At 42.5% G+C, this 20,681-nt stretch overlaps 1 protein-coding gene across 9 annotated transcripts in view; it reads left to right on the top strand.

Annotated features, from left to right (window-relative positions):
• Positions 1-20,536, top strand: part of fam131bb (family with sequence similarity 131 member Bb) — a 33,171-nt gene extending 12,635 nt beyond the window's left edge. For 2 of the 9 annotated variants that reach the window (XM_086077781.1, XM_086077779.1), the window contains exons 2-8: positions 2,451-2,488; positions 6,487-6,589; positions 11,816-12,040; positions 13,566-13,706; positions 14,779-15,116; positions 15,675-15,941; positions 16,584-20,536. In XM_086077781.1, the coding sequence (XP_085933907.1) occupies positions 2,451-2,488; positions 6,487-6,589; positions 11,816-12,040; positions 13,566-13,706; positions 14,779-15,116; positions 15,675-15,941; positions 16,584-16,829 (1,358 nt within the window). In that variant the 3' untranslated portion in view covers positions 16,830-20,536. Of the gene's footprint in view, positions 1-2,450; positions 2,489-6,079; positions 6,116-6,486; positions 6,590-11,815; positions 12,041-13,565; positions 13,707-14,778; positions 15,117-15,674; positions 15,942-16,583 lie in introns of all 9 variants that reach the window. The other 7 variants (XM_086077778.1, XM_086077777.1, XM_086077776.1 and 4 more) reach the window with 7 other exon arrangements.
• The last annotated feature ends 145 nt before the right edge of the window (positions 20,537-20,681 follow it).

Below are 20,681 nucleotides of genomic sequence, written 5' to 3'. Positions count from 1 at the left end.
TTCTTGGACGACACTTTGTGTCACACTCGTTGTAAAAAATCAATCGGCATCGATATGGAGCTACAGAAAATATTGAATGCGCTTGTGATGAGAATTTAGTTAATAAAGTTAGAGGAGTTACTTTTCTCAGCTGGTCACAGTAAATGTGCTTAGCCGGGGAGAAGCTTTTATCAAGCTCGTTATCTTGAGCGACACGCGGGGTTTTCCAATTCAATTTGACTTGAAAAACGTTCCAGTGCAAACGACCCCTGAGGTCTTATTTAAGTGTTTGTTTTTACTGTGACCGCATGCGTGGAAAAAAAAGTGGATCAAAATGCGTTCTGACATATATAAGCTGTTTAATGTTGCACACTGACGAGAAGAAGAATCAAACAAAGTGGGCTGCGATGAAAGTGGGTCAAATTGAGTCATTCATGAGCAAAGTAACTGCTCCCAAACGATTCACTCGCAGATTCAAAATCACGGCCAAGCAAATTGGCGAGGGTCACTTTTCTGGACCCCGAGTCTTTGCCCTCAACTCGCGCCCCCTCGCAGTTATCCGATTGCGGACTGGATGGAGTTGAGAGGCGAGGCTAATATCACAGAGGCCGGCAGACACAGAGCGGCGGAGCTGATGGTTTTTTTTTCCCCCGAATCACTGGGTCAGTGGGTCACAGACATCAACCGGCCATCCACCGAGCCGAACCAGTCTCACTCGCGCTCCGGAGCGATCGCTCATCATCGCCGAATGCTGCGCTGACGACACCATCGCCTCCGCAACACAAAAACGCTGCGCTGACACAGGAGCGCACGCCTCTGAGAGTTGCACACGCACGGTTGATACAGAGAGCAGCCACCTAGAGACTGTAGCTGTGTTTGAACCCAATTACCAGTACACTCTATCGAATTAAACCAATGTTTTAATTAGGATTTGAGGAGGGTGGGAGGGGGGGGGGCATTGGGGGGGTAATAATAACATTAATTTGTCCAACCAAGAGGGTCTGCTAAATGAGTTATTGTTGATCTAACATTCTTTTCATTGACCATTAATTGGAAACTTCTAATGGACTGGCGCTGGCACCTAAAGGGCGGAGCTGGACGCGTTGCAGTCTGGGTTCTGATTGGTCGGCAGAGAATTGTCTTTGGGGCGTCTGGAATAACCTGCATGAGATGATACTGGTGATGGATGGATGATAAGAGTTTGACAGACTTGCCTTGACTTACAAGTTGAAATCATTCCGTGGCCATGCTCCGAACGCAAAACACTTGCACCGTACACCTCAAATAATCTTTTGCCATTGAAATGAACTGAAATGCGATTAATCCGATTCAGCGCCAATGAAAATGTCGGCTGTGAAGAATTAAACAGGTTGGGAATTATGATAATTCAATGGGCAATGTGCTGCTCATTCAGGTGTATGCAATTTAGCCACCGGGGGCAGTAGAACACATGCGTACGAGCTACATGTAGATTTCATGATAAAACAGCTACCGGTAAGCTGAATATAACTTTTTTTTAAATGCCCGTGAGTATTGTTTATATGCTTTGTCAACTTGTGTTGCTACCACTTGTGTTTTAATTTAAGTTGATTAAAGATTCATAAATACAGCAACATTGATGCTAGTTTTGTTTGCCTTTGCCTAGTTTTTTTGTTTGTTTTGCTTTGTGTGTTAGCATGAAGCTAGGCGACTTTGTACTTTGGTTAAATACACAGCATTCACTTTTGTTTTGTGTTTTTGTCTGAGAATTGTTCACTATCGCTGCTAAATACAGGATGATAGCCATGACACCAATGTTAGCTTCACATTATAGCAATATGACACCTACTAGCAAGTACAAGCTAAATGCAACACATGCACTTAGGTACAAAAATAGGAATGGATTTTTACTGCCAATTATATACACTACCCCTTTTGATAACTTGGGAGAAAAAAAATCCCTTCTGCACACAAAATGGTTTTGCTCTTAATAACTAAACCAAAACGTTAGCTAGCGTTAGCTCAGGTTTTTATGCTATCAAAACATGTTCCCCTAGCTTTGCAAACATAAAAATAAAAAAAAAGAAGCTAAACTAGTTAACGATAACAACAACAAAAAAAAAACCCTTTATTACTTTTATTTGTTTTTTTCAGATTAGATTTGATGTTTTTTAGACAACAAATTGTCTACCTTATTTTTTGAGGCGTCAACACCAAACAATGCACCTGCGGGTTAAGGTGGCTTCTGTCATATTTGTCCTCCCTATCAATCCACAAAATCGAGTACAGATACCTGAAAAACTACTTTAACTCAGTAACAAAATATTTTTGGGACTTCCCACCATTGCGTTTGACCTTGGCAAAAACCTGCTCAATGTTTCACTTGTGGCTTCTGTTTACTCTCCAAGCTGACGTCAATCAAAAGAAAGAATGTTAATAAACCCCCCCCCCCCTCTCTCTCTCTCTCTCTCTCTTTCCTTTCCTGCTCTCAGCAGCAGATGGCGTGCCAGTCCAGAAGGATGGGGAGCAGGTAAGACCTTATTCACCTTCTGCCACAACTTTTCCCCCCCACAGGCGGACAAGCTTGGCAAGCAACATGGCTGACACGATGTAGTCGGGTTTCACAACACCGCAGCTCACTGAGAGGCTGAAGCTCTCCGTCAAGTGCCGCCGCTCACGCTAGTAGACGAGGAACGTAACGCACTCTGCGCTCAGTGTTAGGCGCTTGAATTTCCGCCGCGATGGGGTGGCATAGCGCCGGAAGACCGAGCAACGCTTGGCTCGTTGCAGTCGCAGGATGTCTGATAAGTCAGTCACCATTCCCATTACACCCGCTCCCCCAAACCTCCCTCCCTCCCTCCTCATCCTCCTCCTCGTCCTCTGGGACGGCGCATTGGAGAGGAAGCCATTTTCCACTAAAACGCAGCTTCACTTTTCAAACCAAATGTACTGCACAGTGATTCCATGATTTATTTACGCGCCATGCCCTTGCAGAGAGAAAAACACCCACACCCCATGATCATTTTTGGGAAACTTTTTTTTTTTTTTTTTTTTTTTTTCCAATGGGTGCACTTTACAACTCAAGTGTTAAATCACACACATTCCAGTGTAATGAGAGTATGAAATAACGAAAGAGGACGCAACTACCTGTACAAAGATTACACCGGGAAAAAAAAAAGGCGTAAGAAAAAGAACAGGAAGTTATTAAGTATTGATTATCGTGCAAAATATGCAAACTGACATAAGAGGCCCTATTTTCGGTCTAACTATGCGCATAGTTTTCTTTCTTTTGGTCGCAGGGAGGAGATTGCGTTTGTGCCGCCTCCCAGCCAATCGAAGCGGCTCCCCTTATTTTCTTTCAAATCAGGGTGGTGGAGGCGGAGACATTGCGGAAGCAGAAATTGACTCGCTGGGGTCAAGCATGAGATTGGCGCACGTAAAATGTGTTCATACAGGTAAATTGTAAGATGTCCCCTTGCGGTTGATGTCATCGGATACACACGTGACATGAGATATTGGAGAGCGTTTTGCATCGCGCGTCGAGTCACATATTGAAGGATTAAAAAAAAAAATCCACTATTTTTCATTTTTACCCCCATTTTGGTCCTTTTCTCATTGAAAATGTATATTGAATATTTATCAGAATTTTTGGCAAAAATTATTTTTTGGGGGGGGGGGGCGGCTGGGAGTAAAATTTATTTTTTTGGGGGGGGGCGGCTGGGAGTAAAAATTATTTTTTTGGGGGGGGGGTGGCTGGGAGTAAAAAAAAAAGTTTGTTTTTGTTTTGCACCCAATAAATTTCAGTGGTCATCAATTATATGAATATTTTTAGTACTGTTTAGTTTGGCCCCTTCAGCATGTTTTAAACACAAACAGACATTTCAAAGTATTCCTTACGTTCTGTTCTCACTCTCTCACTGTCAAGAAATGAGACAATATCGTACAATCACTCCGAAAAAAACGAAAAGACTCACTTGCTTGGACTGTTCTCCAGATTAGAAGCCAAGTGTGCTGTTGTTTTGTCACTTCCGGTTGAAGTTTACTGGAAAACCGACACAACATTTTGATCACAATGTTCAACCAAACCATAAAATGTCAACCAATAAAAGACTGCTCAATTTGTGCTAACATTAGCATATAATGCCCAAACTGTGATATTAAATACTTTGACATGACAAAAATTTTATTGCCGAGGAGATGATTTGGATCTCATAACTTCCTTTCATTCTCGTGGGCATTAATATAAAAAAAGACTACAAAGATAGCCAAATTGCATTTTGTGAAGTATTCCTCGAGTGACCTTGCCCTTGTTAGCAGCAGATTCTAATGAGTTCACCTTTGAATCCGGACGGTCGTGCACGAAGATTTCCACTTTGACTCGATCGGTGCTGGACTTGGAAGTGACTGTGATGATCGACTTTTCAGCAGCGCCCGCCAGTAGCCACCCGGTGTCCTGGTCCAGTTAGTGTCCAGCTGATAAAGAGAAATCCCGCCTTATCTTCTTTGTGCTCAGCGGCGGCCTACGCACACACAAACACGCACACGCACACGCACACACAAACACGCACTCGTCTTGCCGCAAGCTTCATTCTTTTGTCTGACAGCTGCATCAGATACTACTGACATCTTTTTCTGTCTTTCGATTACACAGACACTTCGACTGGCTCGACAAGTACCCCCCCCCCCAAAAAAAAACCTACTGCAATAATCTTCCATTTGTGCTAGTTAAGTCGCGTTTTAAGGGCAAGTGTCAGCATTTGAAACGTCACGGTAGTTTTGGCCTGTATAAGCAAATTAGTGTTTTTATTTTTTTTAATTTTTTTTACTGAAGCTTGTCAGCCAATCGGAGAAGGGGGTTCCCTGAGTAGAAGACTCAGTTAAATTGATGAGGAGAATGTGGAGAAATAATGAAGTGACACCGCTTGATTGTAAAATTGTCCAGTCTTAAATCTACTCAACAAGGAATATTCCATTTTAGAATCACTACTGCCGTCTGCTGACGAAAAATGAAACTGCACATACCCTTTGTCACATACACAACACGCACACAACGTCACATCCGCAGACGGGAAATTCGAACCCGAATCCAAAACTATTGGCTAGAGGCTTGCAGGAGTACCAATTGTGAACAGCTAAGGTGTTAATCTACTAATTAGAAGACATTTCCGTTATAAATAGTCGAATAAAAAGGCTACTGTATAGATATTTTGGGGGAAAAAGTTCCCGACAGCAGCTTTAAGTAAAAAAAATAAAGAAAACGTGTTATTTTTAGTCTGCAACATAAAAAAATCTAATCAAAAATAAGTGAGAGTGTCACCTACTGTAGTGGATGTGCAATCACACTTTATTCTAGTATGGCAAAAAAAAAAAGCATGTTCCCTATGGCCCGCCCCATTATTTCAGAAGTTTAATTCAAAAGATGATTTTTGACCCGATTTTCACGGTTTAGCAGGGACGATGCTTTTTGAATTGACATTTTTGAGTCTCTTTTCAACTGACATGACCAAATAAGACTTTGTTGGTATTTTTGAATGGGGGGGGGGTGCATTTTTAATATTAATATTTCACTCAACATTCATGTTTTTGTTCTGCAATAAAATAATTGACAGCTCAAAAACACATTTAAAACGTGATCAAGTTCTACTTAAACAAAATCTTTGCATTTATGCTTGAGTATAATACTTTTCATCTTTCCAGTGTGGAATATTGGTAAAATCCCCCATCTTAGATTCACTTTCCTTTTAAAACTCCAGAAACTTAGTGGAAATGCTCCACCTCTTTGCATCCCCAATCAATGGTGCAGGTGCGCGTAAGCGGCTCATTCATCGACCCCCCCCCCCCCCCCCCCCTCGCATATTCAGCCTGCTCCTCATAAGTGAACAAATCCAAACTGATGGCTGTTCAATTCCCCCTCTTCTCCCTGTCATTCTGGTCCTCGCCTCTTTTGTCGTTCCTGGAAAAAACCTGTCCGTGTCTCGTGTCTCGTATCTCGCCTCGTCTCCGTCCTCCGCATGTCCCATGTGCAATCTCCCGATCTGTTGCAATTGGCTGCCTGCTCTCGACCCTCCCGCGCATGTCAATGTTCTCTCTCCCACCCCTTGTTCCCGTCTTTCCTCCTCAGCATGGACGTTCAGAATTTTCGTGGGAGGGGATCAATGTAAGTGTTGTGACGTCATCGCCTCACCCGCTACGTTGTTTTGATGGGAAGGTCGATCCTTGGCAAATCACAACCCCCTCCTCACACCTTGGCTTTTCCAAGTCTTGTCGGTTGTTTTCTGTGTACAAATGCGGGCACAGTAGGAATAAGCACACGATAACTTGCAACAACGTTCTGGGCAATGTCGATTTGTATTAATCCAACATCTCCATCACTTCTCCCCTCCACTCACCTCTCTCTAACACTGTCTCGGTGTCTTTGTGTGCCCCGTCACACCGTCCATACTATTCTTTTCTCCCCCCCCCCACCCCTCCCCCCCTCACCCCGCCTTCCTCTCTCCTCCGCCATCCCTCTTCTCCTCCTCTCTGCAGCTGTCTATGGAGGACACCACGTCCATCCTGCCGCGCCTCAAGAGGAACTCAAACGCTTACGGCATCGGCGCTCTGGCTAAGTCTTCTCTGTCAGGTGTGTCAGGTGTGTGTCTGTGCTGTGACCGGTAAACAGACCCCATGTTGGCTCCGTCCCGCCGCGGACGCTGGAGTCAGCATGGTACCCAAAATGGGTTCCCCTGTTTTTTTTTTGTTTTTTTTACTTCACTCCCCCACCCTCCCCTGTTTTCCTGCCCACCCCCCCTCCACACTGTGATAGCCAATGACTCAGCGTGAGTCATTGGCGGAATGAAATCAGCCTCGAAAAGACAATAGAAACATCACTGTGCTGCGTGTTGCTCTGAGAAGAGGTGAGTGGCGAAGTGAATTATAGTGTCATTTGGTGTCTGTGTGTTGTGCTGAATTCTAATCAGTTTGGATGTTTTGACTTGTGCAAAGTGTCGTGTTCAGTAGAGTTGAATCAAGTGCGGTCAAGTGTTTACTTTCAGTGCAGTTTTTTTTTTTTTTTTTTTTGGTTTCATCCAGTGGCGTTTTGGAGAGTGGCCAAAACTGGTGGGGCACCAACTGCTTAGCTCGGTTACATATAGTACGACGAAAACCCTCCTAGTCACTAATAGCGATGCCGGTAACTTGGGCTGGGCAATAAATCGACTTAATTCGATGAATCATCATTTTGAAAATCGAATAGTTGGAAATTTGCTAACTCGTGAAATAGAGTTTTGTCGTCTGGATTATTGAAGCTGTTTTTATGTTCTGTTACATCCGGATGTGACTGTGGGTGGTTTACAATAAGACATGTTTACAATAACTGCTAAAAACTTAACTTATTTGCTCCCCAAAACGTATAAATACGTTCTATTTTAAATATTACCATGCTTCCAAAGACATATTTATAGATTTTTTTTTTAATGCTAGAGCATACAGAAGGCTTTGATGCAGCCTCTGAACTGAAGTGAATGGCAAAGGCAATGATAGTAATTACAAAAACGGCCAGCAGGTGGCAGCAGAGTATAAGAGATCAACCATGTTGCAAACAAGCTGTTTTTCCCACCGTTTCAAACTGATTGGTGAATAATGACGACATTTTGCTATATTCTAATGCTAATTGCTGCAAAACAGAAACCAGATAGATTTTTTTTTCCTAATAAAAGAAGAGACTCGAATCTTTCTTTTGGTAGGTTCCATGTTTTTATAGCAATAGAACACAATATTCTGCGGGCCTTGCAAAATCAGTCAAAATCATGGTCAAACAGCCGGGAGCAAAGGGGTTTGCTTCAGTGAAAATGGCTGCGAGTGAATGAGTTAATTGTAGTAATTAAGCACAAATGTTAAATTGATATTAAAACTAATTTAGAATCAGTATACAATATTGTTGTCTGAATATTTTGCACAAGACTTATTTTGGAATAAATGAAACCTTTAAATAAACATTTGTTGGGTTTATTAGATTAAAATCGATTAAAATCGTAATCATCCTGAATACCTGAAAAAATATTATATTTTTATATTTTTCGGCTTATCGCCCAGCCCTGTATTACTTGGTAACTTAGTACTTAAAAGGATACTTGACTCATTTAGCCATTTTCAGCATTTTGTCTTGAATTAATTGTATAAGTTAATTATTTTCCATGTACAATGAATACCTTTCAAAACACATTTTGCCTCAAACTAGCATAAGTCAATAGAAAAACATGAAATGAGTAAACTAGCAGCCACCACATTCCGTCTGATCCGTTTTCTGTGTTACGCCACATTTGCGTGACACCTTAAATGTTCGGCAGAATTGGTCAAGTGTGACGAAATTGGCATATGCCCACAAGGGTGTTTGAATGTCAAATGAGGGGCTGACAGAAACATGACTCAAATAACAGCCCTAAAAGGAGGCTTTTTTTTTTTTTAATACGGCGGAACCTCTAAGGTCAAATACAAACAATTCAGGCTTGTTAATCTCCAATTGGTTAAATCCCATAGAAATTAATTGAAATAGAAATCAATTTATTTTCTTATTTGCCATGCAAGGGGAACATAAGCTAATTACTGTGAATCGTTTCAAAACAATTTTAACTTCAAAGACGAAGGATGATAACGTAAATTGGCATATGGTGACTTTGAATGCGCATGCGAGCAATCATTAACTTGTGCGCACTGACGTCCCCCGTCAATGAATGACAAATAGTCATCGCTGGATGTTTTTCACCACCCCTTGATTACCAATCAGTATCAGCCCTGAAAAATACATATCGGTCTAACATAAAAATAATACCATTATTACTAACTATTAGTAACTTTTTTTTTCTAGGGCCACGTAATAATAATATATTATTTTAGTGGGCTACTGGCGCTGACTTTATAAAGTGCCAAATTTGCAAACTAGTTAGCGAAAATTACGAGAAATACACACAGCGCAGACATTCTTTATAAAATGAAAATGCAGGATGAAGACGGATTCATTTTTAATTGAAACTTTTCTCGTCATTCACCGCAGCTCGAGCGACAACACTTCCTGATCCCCTATCAGCTGACTAACACTAACCAATCACAAGCTAGCATACTTTAGGTAAATGCAAGTGAATGACTGAGAGCAGCGGATTCGACACTTGTACAAAAAAAACAAAAAACATGTATGAATGTGTAAATAATAATTCTGAAAACATAACTGTTGAAGTAAATATTTATTTTAACAAATTAACTTAAATGCTTGATCCTCAGGGTCCTCAGGACCTTCGCAAAGCAAGGCGTCTTTGTCGCTGGCAGTACGCAACGCTTCAAAGAGCGAATGCTTAACATCATATGGTTAAAGCCATTACTATCTCCTTATTTGAAAACCCGACCAAAAAGTATTGGCCGAAACATCTGAGTAGTACGCTGCGTGTATTTCCCGTCAGTTTTTCTCTCGCAAATTTGCCACTTTATCAGAATATTGCCTCTAATAAATATATATTTATACGTGGCCCTAATACGCCGTCGTAGTACGAAAACACCTATAGGGCATAATACTAAAAAAAAGGTATGAAAACCAGTAAATACTTCCTGTTGAACTTTGTTCAGTATGTCGGCCCTTTAAAGTAAATTTACTACGAGAATCACTATTCCATTCAACATTTCCCGTATGCCCTTCCAGTTGTCTGTGGTGCGCCCACCTGCTCCTAATGCCACTCGTCGCCACTGGCTTGAGCTAGTTGTGTTCTGCAGTGCAGTTTATTGGAGTGCAGTGCAAAAGCTGTTCTACTGTGTGGACATCCACAAACATCCACATCATTTATTCATCTCATCTACTCGCCTCCATCACAGAGCATCACAACAGCCAGCGGTGCACAGTCGAGTGTTCGGCGGCGGCGCCGCGGAGCCGGCGCGCAAGCTCGGGTGCGGGATATGAATTTCTCCCCCGCTAAGCGCTTCGGGGAAGGCTGATTGACAGTGAGGAGACATAGCGCGTTCCCACTTAGCGGGCGCAGCTCGGGCGCTAGCGTGTCAGCGGGCCCCACCTCTCGTTACTCGTGCCCAAGCTGTCACGTCACCCCAATTAACCCCTTCCAGCTCGTCATGCACAGACAGACAGACAGACAAGCGCTTCATGCATCCCATCCCATCCTTCCTTCCCGCTCGGGCCAGGACGGCTCCGTCTCATTTCAACACATGAATGTCATCTCCATAACCTTTGCCATTCAGCTATTCTCATAATCCATGTTCATGAACACCCTCATTTAACCGCAGCCGGGCTTTGACTGAACCGTATGCTCACATAATTCTATTAGAAGAGATACCAATATTTAATAAGGGGGAAATTGTTTACAAATTGCAACATTAAAAACACTGTACACGGAGACAAAATCACTTTCATTTGTCCAGTGGATATAAAACGTTTACACACCCCTTGATCAAATGGCAGGTTTTTGTCGTATTAAAATTAAGACTGTAACACATTTTTCCACATGCATCAAACTGATACTAGCTTTATTTTAAGGTATTGGGTACTCGTGGAGGCTGCAGATACCAGTCACCGATACTTAAGGCAAGAAAATAAATGAATACATCTGACATGGAGTAAGTTCTCCTTGACGGTAGTTGCTTGTAGAGAATAATCGTACTGGTATCGGTCTAGAAAAAAAGTCAATGTTAGCGCATCAGGCTTCTGGTAAAAGGTCACACTACTAACCCAATTATGGATCCAAAATGGACCGATCCACTTCATGGGTCAATTTAACCCAACTTTCTGGGTTGTTTTATACAAAATGATGCAATTTTTTTGACCCAAGTAAAGGATCTAATCAATATTTAGTTGTTTTACACTAAAAGACCCATTTCTTGACTCAAAGTTGAGTCAAATTGACCCAAGTAGAGGATCAGTCCATTTTTGACCCATAATTGGGTTATATTTAACCCAACTGCATTTAGAGTGCAGGAAAAGCCGACTAGAACATCTGAAATGTACTTGGAGTTAATCCGGCACGTTTAATGGTGTGTGCTGACTCTCATTTAACGTGAGTGAATGCGATTGGTTAATTGTGAACACAGCCACATTACAGTCATGGGTGTGCACACTTTTGCAATCACATTATTTCAGTTTATTTTTACATGCCCTCTCAATAAGATTAAAAAAGCAATTGAGTTGTACAGGTTATAGGTCACATTGACGATGGAAAAGATCTTGGCCAATAAAATGGGGGTGTGTAGACTTTTTATAGCTAGTGTATCTACTGAAAAAGGAGAATCTGATGACGCTAAATTGACAAACTGGACACTTTATTAAGTACACCAGCACAATCCAACGAGGAGACGTCTGAGTATTGATTGTTATTTGCAGAGAGGTGTTTCTAATCTATTTCTAATTCACCACCTCTCAGTCTCATGGTTAAATGTCATGCAGGTAAATAACGTTCCCGAAATATTACAAACAAAAGTCAACATATTGTTGAAAGGATGCCTCCCTGGCGTGTGTCAATCAAAACGACGCATGATGCTGTATTGGGTTTTGATTTGACGCGATTGTGGAGGTGTACATAATGAAGTGTCTGGTGAGAGCGTGTAATGACATCATATCAATCATAATGAAAGACAAAAGTTGCTGCTCAATAACATCAAATGGAAAAGCAATATATCAGTCGAAGCCGAACGGCTCCACGTATTTTGACAGGCCATCAAAACATCCGCCGCCAAACCGTCATGCACACTCGGAAATAACGCGTCTATCCTTTGTCTGCCCTTCCCCCTCTTTTCTATTTGCCCACATGCCTCGTCTCCATTTTACCCTGGAAATGACGCGTCCCCTCCATCCGTCACCTCCTCGTCTCGTCTCGCCGCCGCCCTTCAGGTGTGTCGCGCACCATGAAGGAAAGAGTGACCAAACCCACGGCCATGGCCCAGGGCCGCGTCGCCCACATGATTGAGTGGCAAAACTGGGGCATGTCGACAGTGGGCGCGGGGGGCATCCCCCAGTCCCGCATCACCACCCAAGAGCGGGAAAAGGAGCGGCGGCTGGAGAACGACGCGTACAGCGACCTGAGCGACGGCGAGAAGGAGGCCCGATTCGCCGCAGGTTGGCAAACGTCTTTTAAAGGGGAGGTCAACCCCCAAAAATGGTTTCTGACAATAATATGTCTAAATATGCATTTCTGTTTAACATTGCGTTCGTGGAATATGAGTTAAGTAGCAAAATCCAGACGTTTTTATCCATCTTGGGGCGGCCATTTTGCCACTTGCTGTCGACTGAAGATGACATCAATGTTGCTCAGGTCTCAGGTAACAACCAATCCCAGCGCAGCTTCAGAAAACAGGTGGTTGTTAGCTGGGCTGAGCCCTGAACAACTGTGATGTCATCTTCAGTCGACAGCAAGTGGCAAAATGGCCGCCCCCTAAAATGAATCAAAACGGCTGGATTTTGCTGCATAACTCATATTCCACAAATGTAATATTAATCAGAATGTCATGTTTAGACTAGTTGAGGTCACATTATTGTCAAGAAATGTTTAAGGTTGAGAATGTAATTGAAATTGTTTTCCTCCTCAATTTTGCTATTGTGATTCAGCACAATAAATCTGCATTTGCTATTCATATTGTTACTCATTGCACTTTTGCCCCAAAAAATGTCACAGTCCAACAAATGAAAATCCAATTTGATCAAAATAGTAAATGGAGTGCACTTATATAGATAGCACTTTAGCTTGGTTATACGTCAACAAAGCCATATTAGCTACTAGTAGCCTACAACGGTGCGTTAGCGTATCAATTCAACACACGGAAAGTTGAACCTTTTTAATTTAAAATAACTTACTTTAACCTCCAGGATTCTTTGCCCTGGACAATGGCAGGATAAAGGTTGTTCTTTTTTCCCCTCTTTGGTCCATTTTAAATCCATCGACATTGCTGCTAGCCTCATCCTAGCTAGCGCTAAATTATTTCGTCTTTCAGGTATGGCGTCCAAGTTTAAACTCCCTTTCGTTTGTTGCTAGTGTAAGGTTCAGAAACGAGTACGATTTAAGTCAATTTGTTAAAATATATATTTTCATAAACATTTATGTTTCCAGAATTATTATTTACACATTTATACGATTAGTTTGTTTGTTTTCCCATACAAGTAGCTAAATTGACGTGTTGAATCTGCTGTTCTCATTCACTTGCATTTACCTAAAGTTTGCTTGCTCCTGATTGGTTAGTGTAAGTTGTCAGGAAGTGTTGCCGCTGTTAGCTGCATGTGTGACGAGTTGTTCCAGAAGAAATCCGTCTCCATCTTTCTTTCTCATCTTATAAAGCGTGTTCCGTTAACCACCAACGCACTCTCACGTTACACTAGCGTGGTGTTAGCCAGCCAAAAATTGATGTTGCTAGGGCGGTGTTAACCGGACAAATATTCCCGTTGCTAGGACGCCGTTAGCTGTGGCCGGTCAACAGCGAAGCGTTAGCCAGTGAAATATTGCCTTTTCTGGATATACGCTCAAATGAACTGCATACGTAAAATGGCATTTTACTACATTGTGATGTCGTTTTGAATTTCATTGTATACGTGCCAGTTATTCAGCCAATGACGCTACAGGCTCCGCATGTGTTTTGCTTTCTAACCTCAGGCATCCTGCAGCAGTTTGCCATCTCCCAGGCGACCCTCATGGCCTGGACGTCGATGGATTGCGAGAGCCCTCGGTCGGGATCAAACCAGGGCAGCGTGGCGCATCTGAGCGAGGTCAACCAGGAGAGTATCACAAGTCGAGGTAAAAAGTTTGGCAAAGGCAAATATCCTAAAGCGTGGCGGTGTTAAGAACCCCCCCCCCCTCCAAATTGCAAGTCCCAGATCTGCATAAATAGCACATTTGGAGAGTTTAGCCCGCATGCAAGTCAGCCTTAATGAGCCTCACATTATGCTTTGTTGTTGTCCTTACAACCTAAAGGTTTGTGATGCTTCATTTGCATGAAATTATCCCACGATTCTTAAATCAAATACAGACAAAAAATAACAAGCTCCGAGTTTAAATTTTTGGCTGTTTTTACTCTGGGGTCCAATTTATATCTGCCTCTTGAGGGAAAACAGAAAGCAGTGTTGCCGTCATATGATGTGACAATTCATGAATCCACATTTATGGTGCTGCTATTAACAAATATGGCTATTATGAGGCCAATTGAAATTGCGATATTTGGCAGAATGAAATTTCAATTACTGATTAATTGGCCAATTAATTAAAAAAATATATGTAATGAATCAAGTGCCTTTTTTTTTTGTTATTCAACTCATACAATAAGTATTTGAATTACAGGCAGGATTGTTTTACAAAACTTTGTCCTTTCCTTTAGTTTTTGTTTAACTTTATAACAGTGGGGAAAAAAACTGCCAATATATTATTGTCAATTATTAAATTTTTTGAAGAGCGGGCACCACTAATAATTTTTCTAACTTTAATTTTTTCGGGGAGATCGGAAAGAAACTGAATTTCCTTGAGTCTTGTAGTATCGTATTGTATCGTTCGGCTTCTCTGGAAGTGTTGCAATGAAGTCACAAAGAAAATCAAATCAGACAAATGAAACCTTCAATACTCCCTAAACGAAGGTCTTGTAATGTGGTCTCGCATCATATGCTTATTATTTGTGCGATTTAATCCATGGCCGCGGTTTAAAAAAACATTCTAGTGACTTTAGGAGTGTGTCTTTCACAACAAATTTGAAATTGGGTGACTTCAGGTTCTCTACTCTATTCTGGTACACACACACTGAATGCCCACATCCAACTGACAAGGCTTTTTAAAAACACACATTCCTTTTTTTTTTTTTCAAAAAATATTTTTCCTCCAGACCAGATCTTGCACCACTCCTCAGCCGAGGTGTGGCCTCACACTTACGTCTCCCAGGGACACTACTGCCTCTCCTCCTCGGACGCCTGGGAGCCCATCAACAACGACCCGTCCGGCGTGGCGTCACCCCCGGCCGGCTCCTACCTCGTGGGGACCGAGGGCTACGACGGGCAGGCGGCCGCACACTTCCTGTCGCAGCAGCAGCAGCAGCAACAGCAGCAGCAGCAGCAACAGCAGTTTAACCTCCAGCAGCAGAGCCAACTGCAGCAGCTGCAGCAGCTCCAGCAGATGCAGCACTACCAGCAGCAGCAGCAGCTCCTGCAATATCAGCAGCAACAGGTGAGCACGCGCGGGCAACGAATAGTTACAGTAACTATCTGTACTTTCGAGTAGTGCGCTTTATTTTCTGATGATTTTTACATAACACATTCACAACATATCTTTTTTTTTTTTATTATTATTATTATTATTTTTATTTTTTTTAAGAGCTCAGTATTGTTCATTCGGAAATGTCATCATCATTGCTCTTTTTTTTTATATATTTTTTTTATTATTATTATTTTTTAAATATATATATATATATATATATATATATATATATTTTTTTTTTTGTGTGTGTGGGTGAGTATGTGTATGTGCGTGCGTGCGTGCGTGTGTGTATTTGTTAGCTCACCAGAAAACCTATTAGAAAAAAATCTCATACCGTTCACCTAAACCGAACACCAGGAGACCCGAGGGGACCGAAGAAAACCAAGGAAGGTGAAATCCAGCACCGACCAGACACCCCCCACCAGAACTCCTCCCCAGCCCATTCACAACATATCTACCCGGTCAATCATCACAACAGATCTTTCTCGCTCGCATTCTGATCCCAATCTCCACGCTTTTGTTTCCTAGTCACTGGAACACAGGCTGCACAGCGCCAACCACTCTTTGCAAGCGACTCCCAACAGCACCATCCACAGCCTGGTCCACCAAGTGCACCCGCCGCTGGTGGATCTGTGGAACACGGGCCAGATGGAAGCCTACCAGGTGGAGGCCGGAGGCTACATGGGCGCGGCGGCCGTGGTGGAGCCCGGCCTCTGCGTTCCCGCCGGAGAGGAGCTGGTGGGGAATGAACACTCGCCGCTGCTGGAGCAGCAGGAGGAAGAGGAGGAGGTCAAGGTGAGCTCACGTTATATTTACAATACGGGCTATACGGCATCTATTTATCTACAGTACCTATAGGGCCGGGGGGAAAAAGTCGTCCAAGTCAGTTAGTCAACTTTAAAAATAGGTCGACTAAAAATGTCTGCCTTGAAGCTCTACCGGAAACAAGTTTGCGCGCCGTTTCTATACGGACCTTTTTTGCAGACGCATGCAATTATCATCTATCAGTTACTTTTAAGACACTATTACATATGTAATGTAGATATAATGATGTATGTGTGAACTAAATGATGGTTAGTGTTTGTTTACCTTAAAAGGTCAATGCTAACCGTTTAGCATAGTCAAATTTTGTTGATGTTTAATTAATAATGCTCATGCACAGAAGATAAAAATAATTAGTTGTTATATCCACTGAATTCAACTCATGTCGATATAATGATGTATGTGTGAACAAAGTGGTGGTTAGTGTCCGTTTACCTTAAATGGTCATTACGCGCTAATGCTAATCGTGATTGCTAACAGTTTAGCATAGTCTAATTTTATTGGTGTTCAATTAATAATGTTAATGCACAGAAGATAAAAAAAATATTAGTTGTTATAGCCATTAATTTCAACTCAATTCATCTATCTATCTATTTATCTATCTATCTATCTAAGGATGGAGAAATAACACTGTGTATGGAGCCGGAGTCGTCCACGTTGACTCCGCCAACGCATCCGGGGGACGCCTCAGGCGGCAGTAGTCCGGGGCAACTGCCGGCTTCGCCAGTGGGCGAGCCGAGGGCCTGCGACGCCACGGCGGCCAGCCTCGCTCACACGCTACAGGAGGAGGAAGAGGAGGAGGAGGAAGAGGCTGCCCGGCAGCAGGAAGAGGGCCCGGCCGCTTCCATGGCAACCAACTGATTTCCTGGCTGTCACGTGACTCCTCCGTACAAACTGACCGGGAGTCAGCCGTAGTAATACAATATCTATCTATTATCATGTTGCTTTTCAGGTATCAAAAAAAATACAAACATTTTTTTTCCTGGGCAAGATGGATTGTTTGAAACTTGCGCTGATGAAGGAGACCTGATGCAACAAACTTTGTAAGCCTTACATCCCAAAGGTAAACACAAGACGAGAGGATGAGGAGCAACACGGACATTACCATCAGGGATCAGGAGGGAGGGGGGAGGCAGTGCGTGTGGGGGGGAAGGAAGGGTGGGGTGGCTGTGCGGCGGATACATGCATGCGACCCCATCACCCTATAACGAAGACCTAACATATTAAAACATTATAATAGGAATAATTTTATAACAACGTGAGATGGGGTGAAGGTGCAAGTGAGAAAAAAAACATTTAAGTGTATAATATTAATAATTTCCTTCAATGGAGGAGGTGAGAGGAGGAGGAGGAGGAGGGGGCGACTTTGTTTACACATTAGAACATCGTGTTCCCCCCTTCTTACATCCTAATGAGTTACGCAACCCCCCCCCCCCCCAAATGATGAACACAATGAAAACTTCCATGACGCCGCGCACACACAATAACACTGCACAGATAAGGATTGTACTGTAAAGATAAGTGTGCTTCCTACTCTGTCTCACTGTATGCATGTTCCTATGGAGTACCTGCACTATACAGCACTGTATAGACTTTGCACTGAACCATAGTCGGGTGCGGGTGGCGGGACGGAGGATTTGCAGTAAGCTCGTCGCGGCGCGGAACGATAAAGGGGCGGGGGGGATAAAAGATAAAGCTCTCTTTTTCTTCTTCTTTTTTTTTTTTTTTGCACTGATGCAATCCAACCCATCTGAGGTTGCCTTCTGAACTGTTGATGTTGGCCGAGGTCCACTCTTGAAAGCTTTCAACAACCAAAACGCCGCCACTTGACAACGCCAACCCTCACATGATGATGATGATGATGATGATGATGATGATTACTATTTGAATGTACTGGCCTGGACCAGGACGTTTTCCAAGGGATTTGTGTGTTGAGATGGAATTCACTGTTGGCTCGACTGCAACACCACAAACCACTACATACGGTCCGGTCCAGAAGTTCTGCGGACAATGAAAGTTTTGGGATTTTGCGTTTTTGCACTGCCGCAAAAATAAAACGAGATGCCATTCGAATAGAGACTTTCAGCTTTCACCTGAGCGGTTTCACAAAAGTTAGGAAGGCATTTACCATTCAGGAATTAGAGCCATTTGATGCAGAACGCGGTACATCAATTGTGATATTTTCACATCTTTTCCCATTGAAATGAATGGAAAGGCACCCCCCCCCCCTCCCCACAAAAACAAAAAATTAACTCAAGTGGGGCTTATAATGTTTCAACTCTTTTCTAAACTCATCGGTGCGGCACTAATATTAGTCATTCTATGCAGGGGATCAAGAAGATGTAACTGTGAAAAGAGATAAAGCACCGCAACATAGATGCTAATTAGCATTAACATTAGGCTAGCGGGGCCTTTTTTCAAGTTTTTTTTTCCACCATCAAATCATACTAGTGGGTTGTAGTCTATTAATAGTTAATTAGTTTCCTTTCCGGAGATGTTTTGCCAGGCTTTCACAGGCTCCGCCTTCATGTGCTACATGCTTTATAGGATTGAGATCAGGCGACCAATTTGACCATTGAAGAATGTTCGCATTTCTTACATATGTTATGTACATGTGATTTCTCTAGTTTATTTTTCACATGTGAAATGTTTTCCAAAGTTGAAAAAAAATGTCTCTGGTACCAGTTGTTTGCACCTTGTTGGAATCCTTCCATCCGATTTACATTCATGACGGCATTTCTTGACGATGAATGATACGCCTCGATTCCCCAGACTTCTGCTGATGTTGTGAAAAGCCACTTGAGACAAGGCAAAGAAATTGCATATTCAGATCTCGAGCCAATCGAGCGTGCTTTTCTCTTACTGGAGACAAAAGTGAAGGTGGCTGCAGTGAAAGCATCTCCAAGGAGGAAACCGTCAATAGTGACAGTGGTACTGCATTTTCACAAACATGTCACTGATTCTTTTGAGTCCCTGAAAATTGAAAGATCGGGACTTTTAATTCCTCACTGGTAAATGCCATCTGTCCTTTTGCATAAAATCTCAAAGTCCACAACTGAATCCCATCTCTATCACGGCGATGTACAAAGCCAAACGTCATAAAAAAACGCTTCTGGACCTAAAACATGAATATCCAAATTGTAACCAGCAATAGGCAGGCACAAGGCCGGCTTGCCAGTGTCAGCTCGTGTTATATAGATGTAAATAATTGAGGAAAAACAGCTTAGACTCACAAATTTCTCATTAAATATGATCAGGTCCAATTTTTTTCTTTCACCATTTGGTCTTAACTTTATGTTGTGTTTTCTCCTTAACTCACAATTTAGGCCTGTGTTGCGTTTGTGTGTAGGTTCCATTCAGGTGGCGATGAAAACATGCTTGTGTGGGTTTGCCTTGCGCCTACGACGGACGAGTGCTGCCCAATCAGCCAATCAGGGAATAGATGAGGCGGAGCTAAAGGCGTCTTCCTTGCTCATGTGTGATTACTGTGAGGCAGTTGCTTGTGCGCTCACACTTTTGCATTTATTTTGTTTTATTTTCCTGTGAGGAATACGGAGGGGCCGGCGTTAAAGAGACTTTCCGTGCATGGAAACCTTCCATGTCTTTTTCTGTCGGGGAGCATCTTCTCCTCATGTTGTTGATTGTGTGAGGACCTTTTAAGATACAGTACATATACTGTATATATACATATATATATATATATATATACTGTATAAAAAAACAGCAATTTACTGACTCAAATGAATTGATGTATCGATGGCTTCTTTATGCAATGTCAGGACAATGTTTATTTTTCTACTTGAAATCCCTGAAGCTAGAATAGGTGTCATGGTTGTAAAGTCGTGCTCTCTTAAAACTGCTGGCTCAAAAGTAACCCAAATTGGGTGAAGTGGCTAACCCAGCGCTGGGGCCAAAAGGGACAGAGCCAATGCTGGGTTATTTGTACCCAGTGGATTGGGTTGAGGATTTGACCTAGCACGTCGGGTCAAGATTTGGATCCAACGAGGGGTCGGAAGAGTTAAAGCTACCAAGAAGTATAGCTGTGCTTAAAAATAAGACAAATTATATTGCCAACATTTTCTAAGAAGAAGAAACTTTTCCCTTAACCCAAACTTGGGTAAAAGTAACCCAATCTCTTCAAAATCCCCAGCGAGTGGGTTAGGAAATCAACCCAGTAATTTTTAGTGTGCACTTGGACGCCAAGAAAAAAACCTCTGAGGGATTAAAAGTTGAATTTTGGCGTCGGTTAAGCGCATTCCGAATAGAATGTCTTTACACAATGGCACATATTCATTTATTTATTGAGCAACTAGGGAGGATTAGCTTGTACAGAATCTACGGTTTTATGTGACCCTTTTATGTTTCTGTAAGGGTCTCTCGTTAGATGCTGCTTTCGTTCTATATGGGCTCACCTCAAAGAGGCAACATGCATGGGGCGGGGGAGGCGGGAACGGCACTGCTTCCTCTTTTCCGGACGGTTGAATTCCTGCTTTTATTTTGTTGATCCAAATCTCAATGAATGAATAAATAAGAAGCCACATTGATTTCTGTGGATGTAAAGGCTTTAAGGACCACGTCTCTCTCTCTCTCTCGTTCTCCTTTTGTATGAGTCCACTGCCGCTTTGTGCGTGTTTATGTGTGTATTTCTATGTTTGTGTGTATGTGTTGTCATGTCAGAAGACGGTTAAAACAAAAAGGAGGGGGGGGGGAGAA

The sequence above is a fragment of the Leptonotus elevatus genome, chromosome 6, assembly GCF_054856555.1.
Source record: "Leptonotus elevatus isolate MCC_2025b chromosome 6, RoL_Lele_1.0, whole genome shotgun sequence".
Classification (NCBI taxonomy): domain Eukaryota; kingdom Metazoa; phylum Chordata; class Actinopteri; order Syngnathiformes; family Syngnathidae; genus Leptonotus; species Leptonotus elevatus.
This window is presented reverse-complemented; position numbering and strand designations above follow the sequence as displayed.